The sequence below is a fragment of the Leptopilina heterotoma genome, unplaced genomic scaffold (genome assembly GCF_015476425.1).
Source record: "Leptopilina heterotoma isolate Lh14 unplaced genomic scaffold, ASM1547642v1 Lhet_47, whole genome shotgun sequence".
Classification (NCBI taxonomy): Eukaryota; Metazoa; Arthropoda; class Insecta; order Hymenoptera; family Figitidae; genus Leptopilina; species Leptopilina heterotoma.
Window position 1 is genome coordinate 809,641 of NW_025111098.1, and position 22,340 is coordinate 831,980.

Consider the following 22,340-nt stretch of genomic DNA (forward strand, 5'->3'; position numbering starts at 1 on the left):
TATAAAGTAGTAAAAGAAAATAAATCTCCTATATTTCATTTGACATCCCTTCAAATCCCTGCTATAGTCAAACTCTTTCCACTATTTGATGGGACATCGACATCGAAAACATCGAAACATCGATGTTTTTCCTTCGAGGTCGATGTTTAAAACCTCGATGTTTTGATTTCGATGTTTTCGATGTATCGAGGTTTTTTTCGATGTTTGAAATCGATGTAAATTAAGTGGGGAAAAGAGGTTTTTTAAAAATATTTTCTTTATTTTTTGCCTCTAACAATTTGTGTTTTTTTATCTTTTAAACAATTGCTCTTATCGATTTGTAAATCTTTAAATTTTGTTTTTGCAGTTGGTTAAATTTACCCCTTTTTAGCACTTTTGCCTCATTTTTCCCTAAATTTTTATTAAAACCAGTCAATATCATAGGTTTTAACTTGCCTAAAATGTTAATTAATAGTTATATCCTAAAGTGCTAAACAACTATAAAATGCTATATCTGTCTTAATATATTAATCAATATTATTTATCTGACAGAATTTAATTTTCAGTTATTTCTATATTTCATAATTAGTTTTCTATTGAAAGCTGTAAATTGTGCTTTTAAAAACTACCATTTTATCTTAAATCTTTTTAAAATCTACTTCAAATGTTATTATTATAATTTTATTTATATATTTTTTGATGAATTAAAGGGAAGTGTGAAAAAAACATCGGAACATCGAAACATCGATGTTTTCTTTTCGATACATCGATGACATCGATTTATGAATTTTCAATGTCGATGTTTCACAACATCGATGTTTTTCTTTCGATGTCCCATCACTACTTTCCACATGAATATTATAAAATGAGAAATGAGAAAAGATTGGAAAGTAAAATACCAAAACTGTAGTTAAACTGCATTTATTAAAACACAAACTATCCTTTCTCTTCTTTAAAAATGTATCATTATTTAAATATTTAACATTTTCAAATTTATTGCAACCTTTTTATTACAATTATTATAAAAAAATATTAAATCTCAATTAAAATTTATTTCAAACATTAATTTTCTTATCTCCTAGAATAAAAATCGCTGGACGATAACATGTCTTCTAAAGATAAATACCTAGGCCACTCGCAAATTCTTCTACATCTTCATCGACTTTGGAAAAATCTAAAAATGAGAATAAATCCACTTATATACTCTCTTTACAAAATATTATGCAGAATGTAAAGTTTTATTTCAATTCTAACCTTTAGGTACCTTTTATTCTTCACTTATCGAGTTGAAACCTTTTATGTTAACTTTAATTTTTCCTCTTTCATGTACTGTAAATATATTTATAAAATTTAAAAATATTAATTATTAATTATTAATATTCTGTGTAAGATATTTTTAAAAAATCATTATTTTTAATGTTTTACTAAAATTTAAATAACTTCTAAAAACATGAACACTTTTTAATTTTTTTGTACAAAAAACTATCTTACAAAAAATATAAAACATGATATGTAGATTTTTCAAGAAAATTTAGTAAAACAATATGTTTGAATTTTAAAAATTATTTTTCTGTTAACCCGTTGCCTGTTAACGACCGTTGGGTAGTAAACTTCTTAGCGCAAAATAAATGCAATTTCTTAAGTAAATTATAAAATAAATTCTTTTATATCATTATTAACACACTATTGATTGTAATGATCCTAAATTAAGTAATAAATAAATGATTATTTATTATTTTTAAATAATATAACATTTAAAAAACAAGTAAAATTTATGAAAATTTATTTTTAATCTAAGTCACATTTAGTGTATATTATAAGGGTTTTTGTCGGTGAATTCGAATTTAACCTTAATTTTAAAAAATTCAAAATGGCGGACATCAATTTTGAAATTCATTTGGATTTTTATCAATTTCAGTATCTAGGGGTTTTTTGGGTCGCTAAATTCAAATTTGACCTTCATTTTTAAAAATTCAAAATAGTGGACATAATTTTTAAAATTCATTTGGATTTTTATCAATTTCAGTATCTCAAATTTTAGTATTTTGGGTCGCTGAATTTAAATTTGTCTTTCAGAATAAAAAATAATGAATTCAAAATGGGGGACGTAATTTTTCGAAATTATCCCGATTTTTATCAAATTTTGTTCTCTATTCTATATCCTCTGCATTAGCTGATAAAACAAACCATGACCCCAGAATGTGCCGCGTGGAGGCTGCAAAGGTTTTACATTACACTTTCTGTTCTTTGTTTTTTTTGTTTATAATATCTGTTTAAAATTTAAAAATTTTGTCCGACATATTGGATCCACGATTTTTAATTTTTTTGACGTCATATTTAAATTCAGCGACCCCAAAAACCCTTGTACACTAAGTTTCATAAAAATTCATCTTCCAGATTTTGCTGAACATTTTGGGCCAATCATATGATTATTTTTCCAAACAGCAAAGGGGTTTATAACCCAGATAACAAAATGCGTGCAGTAGGTAAACATAAGGCAGACATTCGTGCGTCATATCTGCGCTCATATGACGACACAGATGTGTCCTCCATGGAGGTACGCCTGGCGCGCATTTTGTGATGCGCTTGAATGTGCGTACCAATGGAAAGCACTAAATGCTTGATCAAAGCAGCTTTTATTTCATTTAAATAAATAAATAAAAGTTAAATTTTAATTAATCTTTTTATTATAAAATAAAATTGTAATTCTTACAATATATTATACTAGTATTATATTTCAATAACAAGTTTAGAGTTGTGCGTACAAATAAAAAACTGATACATTATTACTTTATCACAGTCCTCGTTGTTATAATAAATTATTGACTAGTCAATGATTTTTACGCGCAGAAGAACAATATATATTTATAAACATTCTATATTTTCATATATAGTGAGCTAGTTTCATGAAATTTGACTTTTATCACAAAGCAATTAGCGCAACTTATTAACAAAAAACTTACTTATAATTAACAAAAAACTGATACATTATTACTTTATCACAGTCCTCGTTGTTATAATAAATTATTGACTAGTCAATGATTTTTACGCGTAGAAGAACAATATATATTTATAAACATTCTATATTTTCATATATAGTAAGCTAGTTTCATGAAATTTGACTTTTATCACAAAGCAATTAGCGCAACTTATTAACAAACTTGGGTAACAATTATATTAAGTATTATTTAAAGGAAAACATCATTTATGCCCATATTTTTAAAACTATTACGATAAATTAAGCATAAGTTATCACAACAATCACATTTTAGAATCGTGAATTCAGTCTCAATTGAAATTTTATGCACATCTTGCACGAAATTTTCCGTAACGATAATAATTATAAAATATACGTAATTTATAATAATATAAATATATAATATATAATATATAATAATATATTAATAATATATAATATATATATATATATATATATATATATATATATATATATATATATATATATATATATATATATATATATAATAATAAATATACGTAATTTGTTTTTAATATTTTGAGTTTAAAGAATAAAATAAATGTTTTTAAGAACAAATAAGTAACAAGGAATATATAAAAAAATTGATATGAATTTAGTCAACTTTCGTTTTAAAATCAGTCACTCCATCTCATCATCCGCCATGCCATCTTCCTGATCACTCTCATTTTCGCTAGTCTCAAGATTATGAGATTCAAGTTCTCTAATTCGTTCCTCTAACTGTTCGTAACTGGCCCTGTCAGCAACAAACTGATTCTTGTCTTTAGTAGCGTTACGATATCTCTGTTTTGATATTCTCATTACTTCACGCATCTCAGTTTTGTATTCTGCGACGTTGGAAGGTCCTTTAAAAAAAGGACATTTCTTAGCTGAAGCTAAAACAAATAATTAAACATAATTAAACAAACATTAATTTAAGAAATAATTTCAACATTTTTAAAACAACCTTACAAAATAAAACGTTGGAAATCTTCGTATCACCAAATTTTTGCATTCCTTTTTCTCCGTTCCAAGTATATTCGCATAACAAATGATCGGTCATCAGTTGCTTCATGGACGTACTTAAAAATTCTCGCAATTTTGTTCCGCCTAGAGTCAGGAGATGATGATACTGAAACATGATGAGTCGTTACATTCGTTTAAAAAGCTTTTTATTTTTAAAAAATGTTGATATGGAGAAGGCAAATATATTGCTATTAATATTCAATTATTATCTAAAATTTCAACTGAAACTCATCTTTAAATCAATTTTTATTAGAAAATTCTACTTGAATTCAATTATTTAAATACAAAAATAAATAATTTTTATTGAATAATAATAATTGAATGTTTCTTAAAATTCAATTCTTATAAAGAATTTTATCAACAAATTATTGAATTCTTTTGAAGAATTTTAATAAAGTTTTTAAGAATAATTCCATTTTTCGAGAAATTTGATAAAAATTGTATTAGAAATAATTGAAATTTTGCGATGAGTTTTACTATATATATATGAAAATTATTGAATTCCTAAAAAGAATTTTATTATTTTTGAAAATAATTGAATTTCCGCAATAATTCGTAATTTCTACAAAATTAAATTTTCTTTAGTGTTTTTAACTAAAATTTTTCTATAAATCCATTATTTTTAATAATTTTTTAAAAAGTTCTTTGAGAATTTTTAAATTCATTTGTTTACAATTCAATTTTACCAAATTTCAATTATTCGGTAATTGTTTAATTAAATGTATGTTAGAAAATAAAAATATCAAAAAATAATTTCAAGTAAAATGGAAAAAAACTTTTTTAAAAAAAATTCTTCTATAAAATTGTTAGTTAAAAGTATGAAAAATTAACATTTTTAAAGATTTTAATATGAAACCTTTTCAAAATTCAATTATTTCTAAATTTTCACGCTATAATGCTTTTAATATTCAATTATAATCTAAAATTTCAACTGAAATACATTTTTAAATCAATTTTTATTAGAAAATTCTACTAGAACTCAATTATTTAAATAAAAAAAGTAATTTATTGAACAATTATTTTCTCATAAAGAATTTTATCAACAAATTTTTAAGTAATTGAATTTTTCGACGAATTTTAATAAAAGTTTTAAAAATTGTTGTATTAAAAGTAATTGAAATTGAATTCCTAAAAAGAATTTTATTTTCTAAAATAATTGAATTATTTAGAAGAAATTGATAAAAAAATGAGTAAATAATTGAATTCCTGGGAAATTTTTATTATTTTATGAGAGTAATTATGTCCTTTTTGAGAAGATATAATTATAAGTAATAAACAATAAATACCAAGCTTTCGCGTATTTTCTCGCTTTCTTCGGAGTCGTTCTCAAGTTGCGTAAACTCAGCCACTGTTTTTAAAGGAAAACCTTTTAAGTTATCGTACAATGTCTTCTTGCCATTTATTTCACTTCTTTTCATCTCATCAAGTTTCTCGATTATTATTGTACTTGCTGAAATAATTTCCTCATTTTGTTTTTTTATAATCCTAAAACAATGAAATATGAAAAAATTAATATTAATTTTTTTGTGACTGAAGGTTTTATCAAAAAGAAATTTTTTTTCAATTAAACTTACTTTAAATCGTTCGCTATTTCGACCAAGTCGATTATTGGATAAGACTCATCAACATTTCCTTTTGGAGCATTTATGAATGTCCCTTCAACGTGATCGAGTGCCTCTTGAAGAATCGGGCTAGAAAAAATTAACAATATTATTATAAAATTAAATAAGACGTAAAAACATTGAAGATTTATAGGTTTTTCAAAGTGAAAAAACTTAACTTATGTGCTGAAATAATTTTACAATACGAAAATTTTTTTTTAAAAAAATTTTTTTTAAGAAAAAGGAATGATATGATAAAGAAATGTATACTAAAATTTATTATTAAAAGATAAATTGGGCCTAAATTTTTTTAAATTTATTTTTGCAATTAGGAGCAAATATCAATTATTATTATTATGGATTTTATATTACATTAGAACTTTCACAAATACCTGTTATATTTTAAAATGAACTTACATCGTGATTTCAGGGAGTTTTCTTGAAATAGTCTCCTTTTGAGTGTTTAGCTTTTGTAAATTGCTTGTTCCATCTACGACAGTTGGTGCACTATCTACTTCAAGTTCAGCGCGTTGAATAACTTTAGAAGAAGAATAACTCTTATCTTGAGCATTTGTACTAAATTTTTTGTCAATTTGATTATTTCGGGTTTCCTTTTTCTTAGCATCTTTATTTGATAGTGCAGTTGTTGAGTCAAACAGTTTGTCCTGAGAAGTATGACTAGAACACTGAGCAGCATATTTCGTTGACATTAACGTTTTTAATTTTTCTATTTCGGCGTTGACGGTTACATTATTTTTAGATCTTTTTATTTTTGGTGCTTCTTCTTCAGATGTCAATAAATTACCTGGAGTAGAGATTGGTCTTCCACTTTTGGACTTTCTTTCCTGTCGTTTAGCGATAGATCCTTCATTGCCTTTTTTTAATAAGTAAGCCATAATTCTGTAATGAAGCCACATTTATGTTTACCATCCATTATAAATATAAAAAAAATTTTATAGTATAATTAAAATTGAATATTTTTAATTTAAAGAATGTATATCTCGTTTAAAAGCATTGCTATTCATTACAAAGGTTATTTTTGTAATATCGACAATCTTTATTATATTTAGAATATATCATATTTATTTTTATAAAAACTATACGTATCGAAAATTTTGAACACAAAATTGTATGTAATTTTGTATGATTATTTCGATTTTAGAATTGAAACATTGGGTACAACGATGATGTATAATAAAAAACGACGAACGGAGATATTTCGACTCAAGTTTACAAATATATAAACTGCGATGAATTTGAATCTTGACTTCTTTCTGAATTTAAATATACTTAGTCAATATTTTTGCAACAAAATCACATGGCAACTAGAGGAAATTGTTATCATTTTCACATGATAATATCAAAACTTTTGTTATCCGCCCAGTCCTCTTGTTGTACACAATACTTCAATTATCTCTTCTTTTTTTAGTTATTAGGTAGAACGAGTGGAGAAAGAAAAGTAACGCAAATCCATGTGTCAGGAACAACCATTTCCTCCTGTCTATCTACATCACTCCATTCAGGTATTCTATAGCACTTAGTCTTAATTTCATTTAAGCTTATAGTTGCAATCGTGTTTGATAGGTTAGAACAGCAATATACACCTGCCGATTCGGATGTTATCCCAACATTATAAATTGAAGTCACTGTTCGAAAAATCTTCATAATAAAAAACATGTCTCCCTCAATTTTTACAATGTTAACAATGAGACCTACTCTTCCATCTTTAATAACGCAACAACTGTCACGTAAAGTTGTTGCAAAGGTAAATTTTCCAATTTCCAATTTATGATACTGAAGGCATCTGTTGATGGCCGTATTTGGTGGTAAAGGTCCGTCAACATGGTTTTGAGAGGTTTGAAGGCGATTGCTGGTTTCGAGCGGTTTTAAGTTAATACCATTTATCTCACAAATTCTTTTGTATATTTGTTGGAGAGTAAGATGCGGTTTTCTAACCAATTTTCGAATCTCCGGCATGTTATTTTCAAAGTCGAAAGCACTGAACGTTTCTTGAGGGCCAAGTTCCTCAACATCTTCAACAGTGTGTAACATGCCATGTAAATTATATGACATAAATTGTTCGCCAAATAAAGGTACACACAATGTGACAAAAGTTTTTACGGCCATTTTACAAAAATCTTTTAATTCTGGTAATACGTTTTCCGAACCAAGTAACCGCATTGTACTGTTTAATAACATAAAATGGTCATAAAATTCTTGTAAAAGAACGTTTTTAAATACACCTGGTGCTGTGTAAAGTGCCAGTTGTCGAAACTCGGTAGCCTTGAAGTGCTTGTACAGAGAAATTTCTTTTGGTCGTCTATTAAACTCAGATGGACAATATTCGTCTATCTGAAGCATTCGCGAGTTCATTATTTCTATTTTTCTATAGTTTAAACGTTGAAAACCGAAGTTTCCATCTATTATACTAGATAATATTTTTTTTACACATCCTATCCACACCAGGTGCATCGGATCAAATGGTACTCTAGATACAAGCGGTAAGATTGGAGCTATTGGAGATTCACCCTTCTGATGATCTTCGTCAACTACATTAAAATAGTCTGCATCATTTCTCGAAGCATGTTCAGTACCTAAAAACACCATAACTCTTTCGAAACCCGGTTTACTACAATGACTCCCTTCAACTTTGCACTTAGAACATGGATTCAATGAATTGTGGCCAAAGTGATTTAAAATAAATGCTCGAGCCGGTGCATCTGCAATGAAGCATCTTATTTCCAAAGGCATTTGTTTATCGTTGATGCGTACTCCACCTTCATCTTGAATCTGAACAATTTCTTGAACCACTGGATTGAAAAAGTCAAAAGGATTGGACGGCTTATGCTTTCCTTTATAAATGCCTGCAATAACAACTCTTTTGTCACATATATTATAAATTCTATATTGAATGGGCCAATATTGATCCATCCCTTTATTTATTTTAGCACCATCTGTGCTCAAGTCTACGATGATTCTTTCTGGCAACATGTTCTCTTCAAGGCTGTTTAACTTTTGCATCAAAGTTTTTTTAAACCCAATGTGAAGATATTCTCCACCTGGTACAATTTGTATTTGACTGCTAGCGACGATTGTTGGTGTATTCAGAAGTGTTCGAGAATCTTTAGGTAAGTAGTTTAAATTAAAAGGAAATTCTCGTAAGGTTTTAAGCAATATATTTCCCTGTGTGTGCTTTAAACCAGCTGATAGAAACGCATTTTTTAAAATTCTCTTAGCTATTTCACGTGGATCATTAAATTGTTCAGCCTCAACTTCATGTTCTGAAACATCTGATTCGATTACATTTTCTTCTTCGATGTCAAATTCAAAAATATCATCGAATTCGGTGGAAGCACTTGAATTATCCAAAAGGTTTTGTGACTCGTCTGATTCCAATTCAGATCTAACAGATGAGGGTTGAATCGGCGGATTTTCAAATCTTGCGTTTTCTTCATCATTCGAATCAGAAGTGTTATTTTCTGAAATAGTTCTTTCTCTGTGAATTGATGCTTCTAAGCGCCTTCGTTTTTGCTTAGTGCTAAGGTTAGAGAACTCATTATACTTTCCAGACATTATTTATTTTATATTGATTTCTGTAGAACATAAAACAAATTTCATTAAGGTTAGAAAGTTACCGCCGACAGAAAGAATTTTGCCAGGGTAGTTACAAGTTTCAATTTATTAATTTCCCTAACAATTGACTGACATTAGAATTATTTTCCCTGACAATATTTTTTTACAGGAAAATATGAAAATTAATCAGAAATGAGTAAAATTTATTAAATTTAATAATTTCTAAAAATTACAACTATAACTCTTCTTAAATTCAAATATTTTCTATAATTTTCAACTAAACGTCATCTCTAGATCAATTATTTTAAATAATTTTCCGAAAGTTCTTCGAAAATTAAATTATTTAAATACGAAAATTCAATTTTTTATAACAATTGTAACTGTCCATATTTTTTCTTCAGTTTATTAAGGTATAATATTTTCAAAAAATTTTAGTTATAAATATGACCATGATTTCTCCCAAATTTTAATAAGCCCAAAAAAGTAAGTTTTTATTTGCTTTATTCGAATATAATTAAATCTTAAAAAATTTTAAGAATTAAGTAGTTTTTATAAATATACTAATTCTTAAATTTAAAACGTCTAAAAATATTTATTAAAATTTTGATAATTCAAATATTTCGAAAATTTACAATTAAAATTCTTCAAAACTTATGTATGAAAGAGCAGGACCCGTTTACAATAATTGAAATGAAAATTGATTTTAAAAAATTCTAACGAAATACTTGGAAAAAATAAATTATTTCAAATAAATTTTCCAAATTTTTCGAAAATTTATAGAAAAAAATGATTCAAATATAATTTTTGAAAAATTTGTTTATAGTTAATTTCACACTAAAAATCGAAATAGGTTGCACTTAATACTAAAAATATGATATTTTGTTGCAAGACTTGGAAAAAAAGTCGAAAAAGTCGCAATTTTGAAAAATAAGTCGAAAAAAATCTCAATTTTCTAAATTTACCTGACAAAAAAATTTTTTCCTGACTTTACTGACAAAACATTGCTCTGAATTTGCAGTTTTTGCATAAAAAATTTGTTTTGTCTAAATCGTTGATCATAAAAATTGTAAATTTCATTGAAGTAGTATTTATTTAAATTATATGAAATTTGATAGGTCAGAAAACTGTGTCTATCAATTTTCCTGACATTTGAAATGATTTTCTCTGACAGAACTTTTTTTTATAGGAAGTAATGAAAAATTAAAGAGTGAATAAAAGTTTCCAAAAATGTATATAAAGGAAATGTATAAGAAATAGAAGAGAATATGGTTGATAATATTAAAAGTCCGTTCTATACTTTTGCCATAAAAAACATCTGACAAGCAACCGGAACAAAATTCAGTCCATTGTCATAATTTTGAACTTTAAAACAAAAAGACAAATTACATTTTTTGACTGTTTTTCAGCACCTTATTGTCATAATCCTGGCAAAAACCAAAAGGGATACACACACAAACAGATATTATAAATACATATTTTTGAAATATAAATTTTATGATTCGCAGTGATATGTTTTAGCATATTATTATTATATTTTAGTGTTAGAAAATGTAAAATAAATTGATTTTAATTTAAACAGTGGGTAAACTAACCTATAATTATATTGTGAGTTATTGATATGCACATATGTCAAAGTTAATTTTAAAACTGTTTGGAAATGATTTAAAGGGGCAATTAGAAATTCTATAATGAATCATTTAAATAATCTATAAAATGTAAATAAAAAGATACTAAAATAATACTGTTCCTAATCCTGAAAATGTATTAATTTACTCTAGTATTTTTTGTTAAAGATTGAGGTTATGAACATGTATACAAACAATACTTCTTCTCTTCTTGTTATGGTTTAAATGGCCTCTTGTGGATTACACAGATTGCCAGTACTAATATACAAACAATATAAATTATTTTTACTTACCGAAATAAAAAAATTAAAAGTTTTCTTTTCTCCACAAATGAAATAAACTGTCAACTGACATAAACTGACCACAAACTGACGCTTACAATTTGCAAATGTATATTGCCAAAATGGGTTTTACCACGCGCACGCGCGATGATTATGAAACAGTCATCCAATCAGATCGCTTTACACGATGAATCCATTTTAACTAGCGCCAAGTTTAAAAGAGATAGAATGTCATCATTCATTGTTTCACGCTGATACAGTTTTGAATGTTTACTAATAATAATTCTTCTATAATAGCATTTGAAATAATATTGATATGTATTCTAAAAATGAAACTAATGTTGAATAATTATTAGATTTCAAGCATTTATCTTAGTAATTAAAAAATAAAGCGAATAGTAGTCTCTAAATCTGAATTAGTAGAAACCCAGGAAACACAACTTATTTCTTATGTAATATGTAGACAAAGTTTATTTTTAAAAGTCAACGTTAATAAATGGGATTTATTTCATGTCTCCTATATATCGAATAAAAAATTTATATTATATATAAATTGAATGTATAAAATATATATCAATCAAATAGAATAATTTAAAATATAAATATAGTTATTAATTATAAATATTTAAACAAAAAGTATTGAACATTATACAAGATTTAAATTTTTTTAATTGAAAATATATTATTTTCACATATTTTTTTACTATGTGGTTATTCAAAATTTATTATTGTAGTTATTTGTGAATGGTTATTTTTTTATTTAAAAAACTTTTTTAATCGTTATCTTTCAAAAAAAAATTTCTTCTTATGCACAATACTAATAAAATTAGTAAAATTAAAATTATTTTACATAATAATTAAATTAAATTAAATAATTAAAATAATATAACAAAAACTTTTTAATGTACAAAATAGCACACTGGCCATTTTTTTGTCAATATAAAAAATGATTTATGTTAATAGAAGTCTAAAAAATTAAATTAAAAATATAGAATGTGAAAATTGAAACAAGTTTTGTATAAAGTGCCGTTTTTCTGAAGGTTTTGTGTAACTTTGATTTGTAGACTCACAAATACACTTGTGCGTGCAACATGCGTGCACTTAAATTGCCTTCAAAATATGCTGTCAAATAGTAATCATTTTTGCAAGCATTTAGTGCGCGCACCAATAGGTACAAAATATGCGTGCACGCATTGTTATCTGGGTAAGATTGTTTCAAATTTTTTAAATTCTTTTGGTCTAAGTTTGCCAACCTGCATTTTCTAAGAAAAAAATTTCGTATATTCGCATAATTCAAGTTATTTGAATCAAATAAATATTATAGATAAAAAAATTATTTGAATGAAATATTTTTTTTAGTGTGCTAATACTTTTACGTATGCAAAATGGAAGAACATTAATTTATTTATTATAAATTTGGTATTAGGACTACATAAATAATTATTTGACGCAATTAAAGGGATATTGGTCTAAATTAAAATAATTGCATATTTGATATAAATAAGGGGAATTCCACATCAACACAGACAGAGCTCTGAAGAAAAATTGCTTTGATGGATTTAAACGTTCTAGGGCTTAAAAGATTTCTACATTCATGTACTTTAAGATGCCGATGGGCGTTTTTTGCAAATTTTTATTTCCGATGCCAATAGAGCTGTCAAAAGTCAAAAGGTCCAAAAATCTCAAAATACTTTTGTAAATTAAAAGCAAAAAACTGAATAATTATTTTGTAACTTATTCTTTAACAGTTTTTAGAGTCCCCGAATATAAATCTAAAGTTTTTTTAAAATTCAAAATGGCGGATCTATTGTGGCGGACAAAATTCAAATTTGAACAGATTCGATTAAAACTTGTTACTTGGAAGCTTATGGGACCACAGATGACAAATATGAAATCACTTTTTAGAAATAAAAATGGCGGATCCAATATTATGGAAATTTTTTTAAATTTGATCAGATATAATTAAAACGTGTTATTTGGGAGTTCTTAAGGTATCTGATTACGAATCTGAAATCACAATTTAAAAATTGAAAATAGCGGATCCCAAATGACTGAAAAAATGTCCAATTTTGATACATTTCGCTTGAAGTTTGTAATAATAACAAATTTTTTACATTATAGAACAGTATGAAGCTAGAATTTCTTAAAAGTGACTTCAAATTCGTAATCAGATACTCTAAAAACCCCCGAGTAACACTCTACAAAGTAACTTCATATTCATAATCTGCGACCCCAAAAGCCCCCGAATAACACGTTTTAAGGGAATAGGATCAAATTTCAAAATTTTTCCGCCATATTGGATCCGCCATTTTGAATTTTTAAAAAGTGACTTTAGATTCGTAATCAGCGACCCTAAAAACCACCGAGTAACAAGTTTTAATCGAATCTGATAAAATTTGAATTTTGTCCGCCATATTGGATCCGACATTTTAGATTTTTTAAAAAAAACTTTAGATTTATATTCGGGGACCTTAAAAAACTGTTAAAGAATGAGCTACAGAATAATTTACCTCGTTTTTTGCTTTTAATTCATAAAAATATTTTGAGATTTTTGGACGCCCATCGGCATCTTAAAGTACACGGAGAAACTTTTTCTTCTAATATTAAATATATTTGGTTATCTTTATTCTAAAAGTACGTTAGAATGTGAGGATTTTTCGTGCGTTGTGCTAATAATTTCAACATTAATACGAAAATATGATAAGTTCGTTATATATTAAGCAACCTTCGGTGTACAAAAATTACTATTTGCATTAGAAATAGTCTTATTTTTCTTTAGAAAAGAATAAAATGCTAGTTTTTGTTTGTGAAATAATACGGTAATTCTAACCTTTTTTCCACATATAGATAGAATATATAACAGACATTCTAACGTAACATACCAATTTTGGAAGGACTGCGGGCGGACTTAACCGATTTCGCCCGAGCATCACCGAGTCCATCACCTGTCGTCGCGAACTAACCCTAATGTTTTCGAAGTTGAAATTCACACGTGTATGAAAGAAAAAAACCTTTTATTAATAAACGTGAATGTCTCCTCATGCCAAATTAAATTCAAGAACTGTTCCTCAATATAACATAATTTTTTTCACGACTTTTACTTATTTACATAATTTGATTAGTAAGTTATTTTAAAAAATGCTCTCTCTCGAAGGCACATATTTTTCCACTCGTTTAATATATAAGGACGATTCAGCTGTGTACTTCTAACGAATCGTGCGATCTTTCGGTTTCCGTGACCAATCGTCGTGTCTTTACTTGCGTGTGCGTGTGTGCGTTAATAATATAGGTTAGGTTCTTACGTCGTGTTAAATATATTTACCTACAGTTACAGTGACATACACTAATGCCATCTACCATCAGATCCAAGTATCACTATCGTCTCTATGAGTATCTATAGACAATTAATTTGTTGTGTTTCTTTTTAATTCATGGCTTTCCCAACTTTGCAAAAATTATTATTTTCTTTCTAAAACAACATACTAATTTTCGTTAGTTTCCTTATGAAGAACTGTAACATATATACTGAATGAGTGTTTTTGATAGTCTCAATAGCAATTTCTATAACCTATGTCGTTTTTCCCTTGAATCTAACCTAACATACTAAAATGTCTCACCAGTTTTAAGAATTAGTGGTATTAAAAGTTTCTCCGTGTACAGTAGGTTGCAAAAATGCCTTCCTAGTATAAACGTGTCACACTCATATGTTCCCATGGAAACATATGAGTGCGACACGTTAAAACTAAGAAGGCATAATTGAAACCTACTGTACTTGAATGTAAAAATCTTTTAAACCCTAGAACGTTTAAATCTATCAAAGCAATTTTTGTTCATTTGTTCAATTCATTTTACTTAAATAATTCGAATTTGCTACAAATAACTATTTATTTGATACTACAAATTAAAACTTTTATATCAAGTAAATATTTACTTAAATCAAATAAATAAAAACAAATAAGTTGAAATACAACCGAACAAGGGTTTACAGAAAATAATTATTTGAAAATGTTTAATCTTGCCATAAAAAAATTAACATTATTTAAACAATAGAACATTTAGTTATTTTTCTCCCATATAAAAAAACTATTTTTATTTTAAGAAAATCAAAATATTTCACTTGTCTATAAACAAAGGAACTGTATTTTAATACTTTTTTCTGATAAAAAAAATTTTTTCAAATGCGCAACAAAAAACCTTTAAACATTAGAACTAATAAAAATTTAAAAATTTAGGAATTATAAAAATTAAATTAATGTTTATTTTACATTGTAATATTTCCAAACAAAATTTTTGTCTTCAAAAACTTCCATAATAATAATAATAATAATAATAATAATAATAATAATAATTTAATTAATATTATATAAGTATATTATAATAATTATATATATATATATATATATATATAAAATTATATTTTTGAGAGCCCGTTGGTACATAAATAAATAAATTATAGTTATATATCTATAATAATTGAACAATAAAGATGCTATTAAATAAATAATAAAAATTAAATTTTATAATAATAATGTATAATAATAAAAATTTATGTAAGTGGAAATAAATAAGTAAAATGTCTTCCGAGCGAGCGAGGAATATGGCGCTAGTATACATTAATTTAAAATTTAAATACTTACACTAAATATATCAGTACCCAAATTGATGGATGTCTTATTAGTATTTGGAGTAAGTTTGAAAACAACACATTCCCCATTGAAGCAATGCTGAAAAATTGTAAAGTAGAAAATTACAAATACTTCGTAGGTGAAGATTATTAATTTCATGATTTTACAGCTTATAAATAATAACTTATTTTATTTAATTACATCAAAATATTTTTTAGTAAATTTCGCTTAAACATGCAATTTACAATTGAAAAGTTATTAACCCTAATTTAAATTGGGGTTAATTACTTTTTAATTGTAAATGGCATGTTCAAAAAATTTGAACTTTATCCGAAACACTTAACAACAACTTTTTATCAAATTATTATAAATGAGGGGCTGGATGCTATAAGGAGATAAGCTCCATTTCTTTAGCATGATTCGTGTATCCTCTTTTAGAATCCAGCCCCTCAATTCATGGAAGCCATGGGGTGAGAATAATTATAATTTTTTAAAAATTCTCAAAAACATGATTTTAGGAGAAAACAACTTGTTGATAATAGGTAATACCAAAAAAACATTCGAAAGTTAAAGATATATAAAAATTGTATTGTTACTTTATGATTTCCGCAAGGATATCCATCTTCTGCGGTTAAGTTTCGTTCGAATAGACAAATTTTTAAAAACCTTAAAATACCGAAAAAACCTTCTCTAGTGCACTGGAACATACATTCACCAAAATCGTTCTAAAAATTAAAAGAAAATTAATGGATTATTTGAAAATATTCATATAAATATGTAAAATAACTAGGAAGGCTTCGCCTCCAACTTTAGATTTTTAGCGAACCTAAAAACCCTCGAGTAACAAGTTTTGGCCGAATCTAAATAGTTTTTATATGTGTCATCCGCCATTTTGAATTTTGAAAATCTGACTTCAGATTCGTAATCAGCGACCCCAAAAACCCCCGAGTAACAAATTTCATCAAAATCTAATGAGTTTTCTCCGAGTTACTGTTTTCATCCCTTAAATTTGAAAAGGGTGTTTTTATTATTGACATAAAAATTATTTTTAAAAAAATATAAATAAAATAAAATATATTGTTTATATTATTCACTTTAATAAAATTAATACCATTTCGTGTTAAAATAATCCAAATATTTAAAGAAATTTAGATAAAAAAAATTTAAACCTTAAAGTTGTAGATCACAAATGACATACATTTTCACGGGGCTATTTATGGATTCTTGTGATCAGACAGGATTCATGTAAACCTTGAATTGTAAGTCAACATTGCCCTTAAAATTGACCTAAATTTTGAAGAAAGAGCAGGTCAGAGGAGATTTTTTGTCAATTTTTGACGTGTAGGTCAAAAGCGCCCTTAAAAATGACATGAATTTTGAGGGCAGATGAAATTGTTTGTCAATTTGTGACATGTAGGTCAAAACTGCCCTTAAAATTGACCTACATTTTGAAGGCAGAGAAAATTGTTTGTCAATTTTTTGACGTATAGGTCAAAACTTCCCTTAACCCTTTAACGACAAGCGGTACATATGCTGTACCATAAAGAATAAAAAACCTATCTTCAAATAGGGTTAATATATTTAATTACAAAATCATATCTAGGGGTTTTCGGGGTCGCTGATTACGAATCTGATGTCAGATTTTGAAAATTCAAAATGGCGGATCCAATATGGCGTACCGAAAAGTTTAAAATTTAATGGATTTTCATGAAACTTGGTATGTAGGGGTTTTCGAGGTCGCTGATTACGAATCTGATGTCAAATTTTGAAAATTCAAAATGGCGGATCCAATATGGCGGACGAAAATATAAAATTTGCTGGATTTTCATGGAATTTGGTATTTAGGGGTTTTCGAGGTCGCTGATTACGAATCTGATGTCGGATCTTGAAAATTCAAAATGGTAAATCGAATATAGCGAATAGAAAAATTTAAAATTTGATGGATTTTTATGAAACTTGGTATGTAGGGGTTTTCTTGGTAGCTGATTACGAATCTGATGTCAGATTTGAATCTAGGGGTTTTCGATGTCACTGATTACGAATTAGATGTCATATTTTCAATATTCAAAATGTCGCATTTAAAGATAATGGATAAATTTTAGAAACTGTGTTAGGTCTTTAATAATTTTTAAATACGAAACCAAGTTACACTTTGCGTGACCCAGAACTAACGACGTGGACGTGGTAAGCCACTAGTTCCAAGCTACATCGGATTCATAATCAGCTACCACGAAAACCCCTACATACCAAGTTTCATAAAAATTCAACGAATTTTAAATTTTAGGTCCGCCATATTGGATCCGCCATTTTAAATTTTTAAAATCTGACTTAAAATTCGTAATCAGCGACCCTGAAAACCCCTAGATACCAAGTTCAATGAAAATCCATCGAATTTTTAAATTTTTCGGTCTGCCATATTGGATCCGCCATTTTGAATTTTTAAAATCTGACTTAAAATTCGTAATCAGCGACTCCAAAAACCCCTAGATACCAAGTTTCATGAAATTAACCAAATTTTAAAATTTTGGTCCGCCATATTGGATCCGCCATTTTGAATTTTTGAAATCTGACATTAGATTCGTAATCAGGGACCCCGAAAACCCCTAGGTACCAAGTGTCATAAATTTTGAATGGAAAAAAAAATTTGGACGTTAAAGGGTTAAGGGAAGTTTTACCCACTTTAGACGCACTAAAAAAAAGGCTATTTTCATTAATTTTTTTAATAGGTTTATATTATAAATATTTTCATGTGAGGTATCACACATCTTAAATACACTCTCAAAGTGCAAAAAAAAATATTTTGGACTGAATCCATTTCAAATCAGGCAGGTCGACTAACTTCAAGTTATAGATTTAGCTGTCGCTAAAATATGTTATTGTACATGAAAAATAAAGAGACACGTATTTTCTTATTTTTCAAAAAAGATAAATTTAAAGAAGTTACGCACATTTGAACTTTGAGTGGTAAAACTCGAATGAATAGTGAAAAAAAATTGTTTTGCTTGTCATTTTTTTTCTTTTGAGTATAATTTAATTTTCTTTCTTGGGTCTTGTAGATGGTCTTGTCCTCTTCAAAATCCAGTTTGAAATTTGAAAAAATATTTAAAATTATAAAAATAAGGGATGATTTTCTGAAAATAAATAAGATCAATTTTCTCAAAAACACCACCTTTTTTTTATCCAAATTTTTACTACAAGTTCTTAAAATAATTATAAACATTTCCTATGAATTTCAAGCGGGCTAAACCATTCTGGCAATCAGGAGAATTGTTTTTGAAATATTTATTTTCGCAAATTTTTAAATTGTTAACTTGCATTTTTAAAAACAAATGAATCGCTATAACATTGTTGACGTGAACGTTAACAATTCAAAAATTTGTGAAAATAAATATTTCAAAAAAAAATTCTCCTGATTGCCAGAATGGTTTAGCCCGCTTGAAATTCATAGAAAATGTTCATAATTATTTTAAGAACTTGTAGTAAAAATTTGGATAGAAAAAAGGTGGTGTTTTTGAGAAAATTGATCTTATTTATTTTCAGAAAATCATCCCCTATTTTTATAATTTTAAATTTTTTTTCAAATTTCAAACTGGATTTTGAAGAGTACAAGACCATCTACAAGGCCCAAGAAAGAAAATTAAATTATACTCAAAAGAAAAAAAATGACAAGCAAAACAATTTTTTTTCACTATTCATTCGAGTTTTACCACTCAAAGTTCAAATGTGCGTAACTTCTTTAAATTTATCTTTTTTGAAAAATAAGAAAATACGTGTCTCTTTATGTTTCATGTACAATAACATATTTTAGCGACAGCTAAATCTATAACTTGAAGTTAGTCGACCTGCCTGATTTGAAATGGATTCAGAATCAATAATGCCATTCTAAAAAGATAATTTTTTATTCGATAGATATATGACGCTTTACGAAAGACGATAGCAGAAGTTACATTTATTTTTGAAATATACTTACGAATTCCGAAACACCTTCTTCATTTACTGTATGAGCTATTACAGATTTTGTTTCTTGGTCGTGATAAAATGTAAGGTTTACTTTGTCCATAATCTATGTGTCATTATTAATTATTTTTATTACTATTTATTTATAGTAGAGGTTAGAAAATTAAAGTATACCAGATCTAACTTACATTATTTTGTGGAAAATATGTAAAATTGTTGCCAGTTTTTTTAGCTACCCAGACTTTTGTATTTTTACCAGCAAAAAATCCTTCTGCTGACTGTAAAATAACTTTTTTATTATAGCCACCTTTATTCAAATAGAGTGTTAATTCAGGAAGACCTCTTTTATGAATTGAATGTTTAATAGAAATAACTTCCCCTTTAGATTCTGAAATATTCAAATATGTAATGTTACTTCTTACATATTTACATTGATAAATATAAAATCTACTTGATCCAAATAAACGATTACTGGTCTATAATTATTATTATTATTTGGAAAAAGTTCCAGTGTGCACGTACTATAACTGTTCTAGACCAAAAAAAAGAACAGTGTTCTAGAACAAGTGTTACAATTTTATTATAGAACAGTTCTAGAACGTTGTTCTAAATTTGTTCTGGAACAGTTGTTCTGTATCTGTTCTATAACGAACATTTAACATTTTTTCTGAATTAGTTATAGAATTTTGAAGTAATATTGTTCCTACAATGTTCTAGAACACTGTTACAAACAATTAATAAAACTGTAAACACGTATTTATTTTCACTAGGGTTCATATATAAAACATACATTTATAATTTTTCTGTTTAATAAATATATTACAGTCAATTTATTATTTTAGCACTGTATATAACGGTCCCACAATTCAAAGGGAAGTTAAAGTGAAATCTCTTTCAAGCTTGCGTGGCTATGTGGTATTCGTATTCGACTTGTGTCTTCAAGGTCTAGGGTTCGATCCCCCGTGCGTGCGAAATTTTTTATTCTTAGTTTTAAGTGTCCTGTGTATAATTCTTAATAGTGTGACATAAACTATAAGTTTAAATAATTATTAACAATGATAATAATTTAGTCATTAATTTAAATAAATAAGATTGTAATGAAAAAAATAAGAAAAATATTTTTTTTAAACTCTTTTCAAAAAAAGCAATTCTATTAATTATTTATATTTTTATTCATACTCATAAAAGTTTTGTACTATGCAAGTATTAGCTTTCTACTTGGGAATTATTTTTGACAAATCGCTCTTGTTATAGAATTGTTATATATTTGTTCTAAAACAATGTTCTAGTTTTGTTCTAGAATTGTTACAGACTTTTGTTCCTATTTTGTGTCACCAGGGGGACGACATTTTGACCTACCTGTTCCTCACCAGTTACAGAACTTGTTCTTTTTGTTTTAGAATAGTTGTAGAATTGTTCTGTAACTTTGCACACTGGGGTGTGACTAAAGTTTTAAAATCTATTTATTTATACCTTCATTGTTTCCTTGATCAGTGAAATATTGTTGGGCCTAATGAAAAATATTCAATAATTATTTTATGAACCAACAAATTGTAATTATTAATTACTATATTTACCTTAACTGTGTACTCTATTGGGACAATGAGTGCACAAAATAAAATACAGGCGTAAATCATTTTCTCTTCGTTAGTAATTTTCGGAAATTTAATATAATGTTAAAGAACACTTAAAGTGTCAGGTATAAATAATTTTTGAATTCAAATAATTATACTTTTTTCATAAGTAGGAATGATTCGTTTTCGAGATCCAAAACAAAAGTCTAGGTTACAGGCTTGTGAATCCATATATATAATCTCAAAAGTACAAAAGTGTATTAGTGGAGGGTTCCCACTAGATTCTCACTAAGTCGAGAAATCGAACTATTTTATTGTCTCTCAGCCAATCTGCAAAGTTACATTTTCTACGCAGGTATTATGTTTATAAAAATATGTTTATGCATATACATTAGAAATAAATTTTAGTTTACAAATTATTGAATTGTAACTTGGAATGAACTTATCTTTTTTATACAATTTGACGATTAAGTAACATAATATTATTTTAAATTTTGTTTGAAAAAATTTTTATATTTTTCCAAAATGAGGTGAATCCAGTTGGAAACATTTACTGAAAAAATCCCTTTCCGTAGTTTTTTGAGGATTTTTTCCTTTATGAACCAATGAAATAATTTTTATTTTAATTAATATAACTAGTCATTAATAAGTAATAACTACCCAAAGGGCACAGGGACGTCTAAAAGACGTCCCTTTTTGTCCGCGGACAATTCGGGGACAATGATGGTAATGTCTCTGAGTCATCAAAAAGACAACTAAAAGATATTCTATGTCTGGTAAAAAGACGTCTTTTGAACAAGTGTGCCCACTGGATAACAAATACTATAATAAAAATAAACGTTTAAAAAAGATAACAAACGTCATGTAACTTCTGCTTTAAAAAACTTCTTTAATGCTTTTAAATAAATTAATTAAGAAATCAAATCGAAGTATTCCGAATAAAAATAAAAATTTAAGAGTAATACAAAAATTATAAAATTTACTGTAATTTAAAAAATGTAATATAATAAATTTAATTTTTTTTAAAATTAAAATATGTAGAAAAAATATTTTTTATTGTTACCCGCATAAAAATAATATTAATGCACATTCATACATTCATTAAAAGGAGTAATAATAAAC

At 26.8% G+C, this 22,340-nt stretch overlaps 2 protein-coding genes across 5 annotated transcripts; both read right to left on the minus strand.

Annotated features, from left to right (window-relative positions):
• Positions 1-884: 884 nt before the first annotated feature.
• On the minus strand, positions 885-21,974 carry LOC122507456. 2 transcript variants are annotated; one of them, XM_043620173.1, is made up of 8 exons: positions 21,222-21,974; positions 21,118-21,154; positions 19,833-20,032; positions 19,658-19,750; positions 16,284-16,412; positions 15,700-15,786; positions 1,244-1,308; positions 885-1,153 (listed from the first exon to the last, which is right to left on the minus strand). In XM_043620173.1, the coding sequence occupies exons 1-7, from the start codon at positions 21,279-21,281 to the stop codon at positions 1,276-1,278; spliced, it is 639 nt and encodes a 212-aa protein (XP_043476108.1). In that variant the 5' UTR covers positions 21,282-21,974; the 3' UTR covers positions 885-1,153; positions 1,244-1,275. The 2 variants fall into 2 exon arrangements, with proteins under 2 accessions (XP_043476108.1, XP_043476107.1); XM_043620172.1 differs by having other exon boundaries at positions 1,234-1,308.
• Positions 3,491-11,554, minus strand: LOC122507454. Of its 3 annotated transcripts, XM_043620171.1 has the most exons (6): positions 11,075-11,554; positions 6,001-6,483; positions 5,557-5,673; positions 5,269-5,467; positions 3,929-4,088; positions 3,491-3,852 (listed from the first exon to the last, which is right to left on the minus strand). In XM_043620171.1, exons 2-6 carry the CDS (start codon positions 6,477-6,479, stop codon positions 3,599-3,601), a joined length of 1,209 nt encoding a protein of 402 aa, XP_043476106.1. In that variant the 5' UTR covers positions 6,480-6,483; positions 11,075-11,554; the 3' UTR covers positions 3,491-3,598. The 3 variants fall into 3 exon arrangements, with proteins under 3 accessions (XP_043476106.1, XP_043476105.1, XP_043476104.1); XM_043620170.1 differs by lacking the exon at positions 11,075-11,554 and having other exon boundaries at positions 6,001-7,009; XM_043620169.1 differs by lacking the exons at positions 3,491-3,852; positions 3,929-4,088; positions 5,269-5,467; positions 5,557-5,673 and having other exon boundaries at positions 6,342-9,176.
• Positions 21,975-22,340: the final 366 nt, after the last annotated feature.

Coding starts and splice junctions, on each gene's coding strand:
- LOC122507454 (XM_043620169.1), bottom strand. CDS start 9,156: ATGTCTGGAAAGTATAATGAGTTCTCTAACCTTAGCACTAAGCAAAAA.
- LOC122507456 (XM_043620173.1), bottom strand. CDS start 21,281: ATGATTTACGCCTGTATTTTATTTTGTGCACTCATTGTCCCAATAGAG. Junction 21,155..21,221: donor CAATAGAGTACACAGTTAAG/GTAAATATAGTA, acceptor ATTTTTCATTAG/GCCCAACAATATTTCACTGA. Junction 19,751..19,832: donor CATATTTTCCACAAAATAAT/GTAAGTTAGATC, acceptor AATGACACATAG/ATTATGGACAAAGTAAACCT.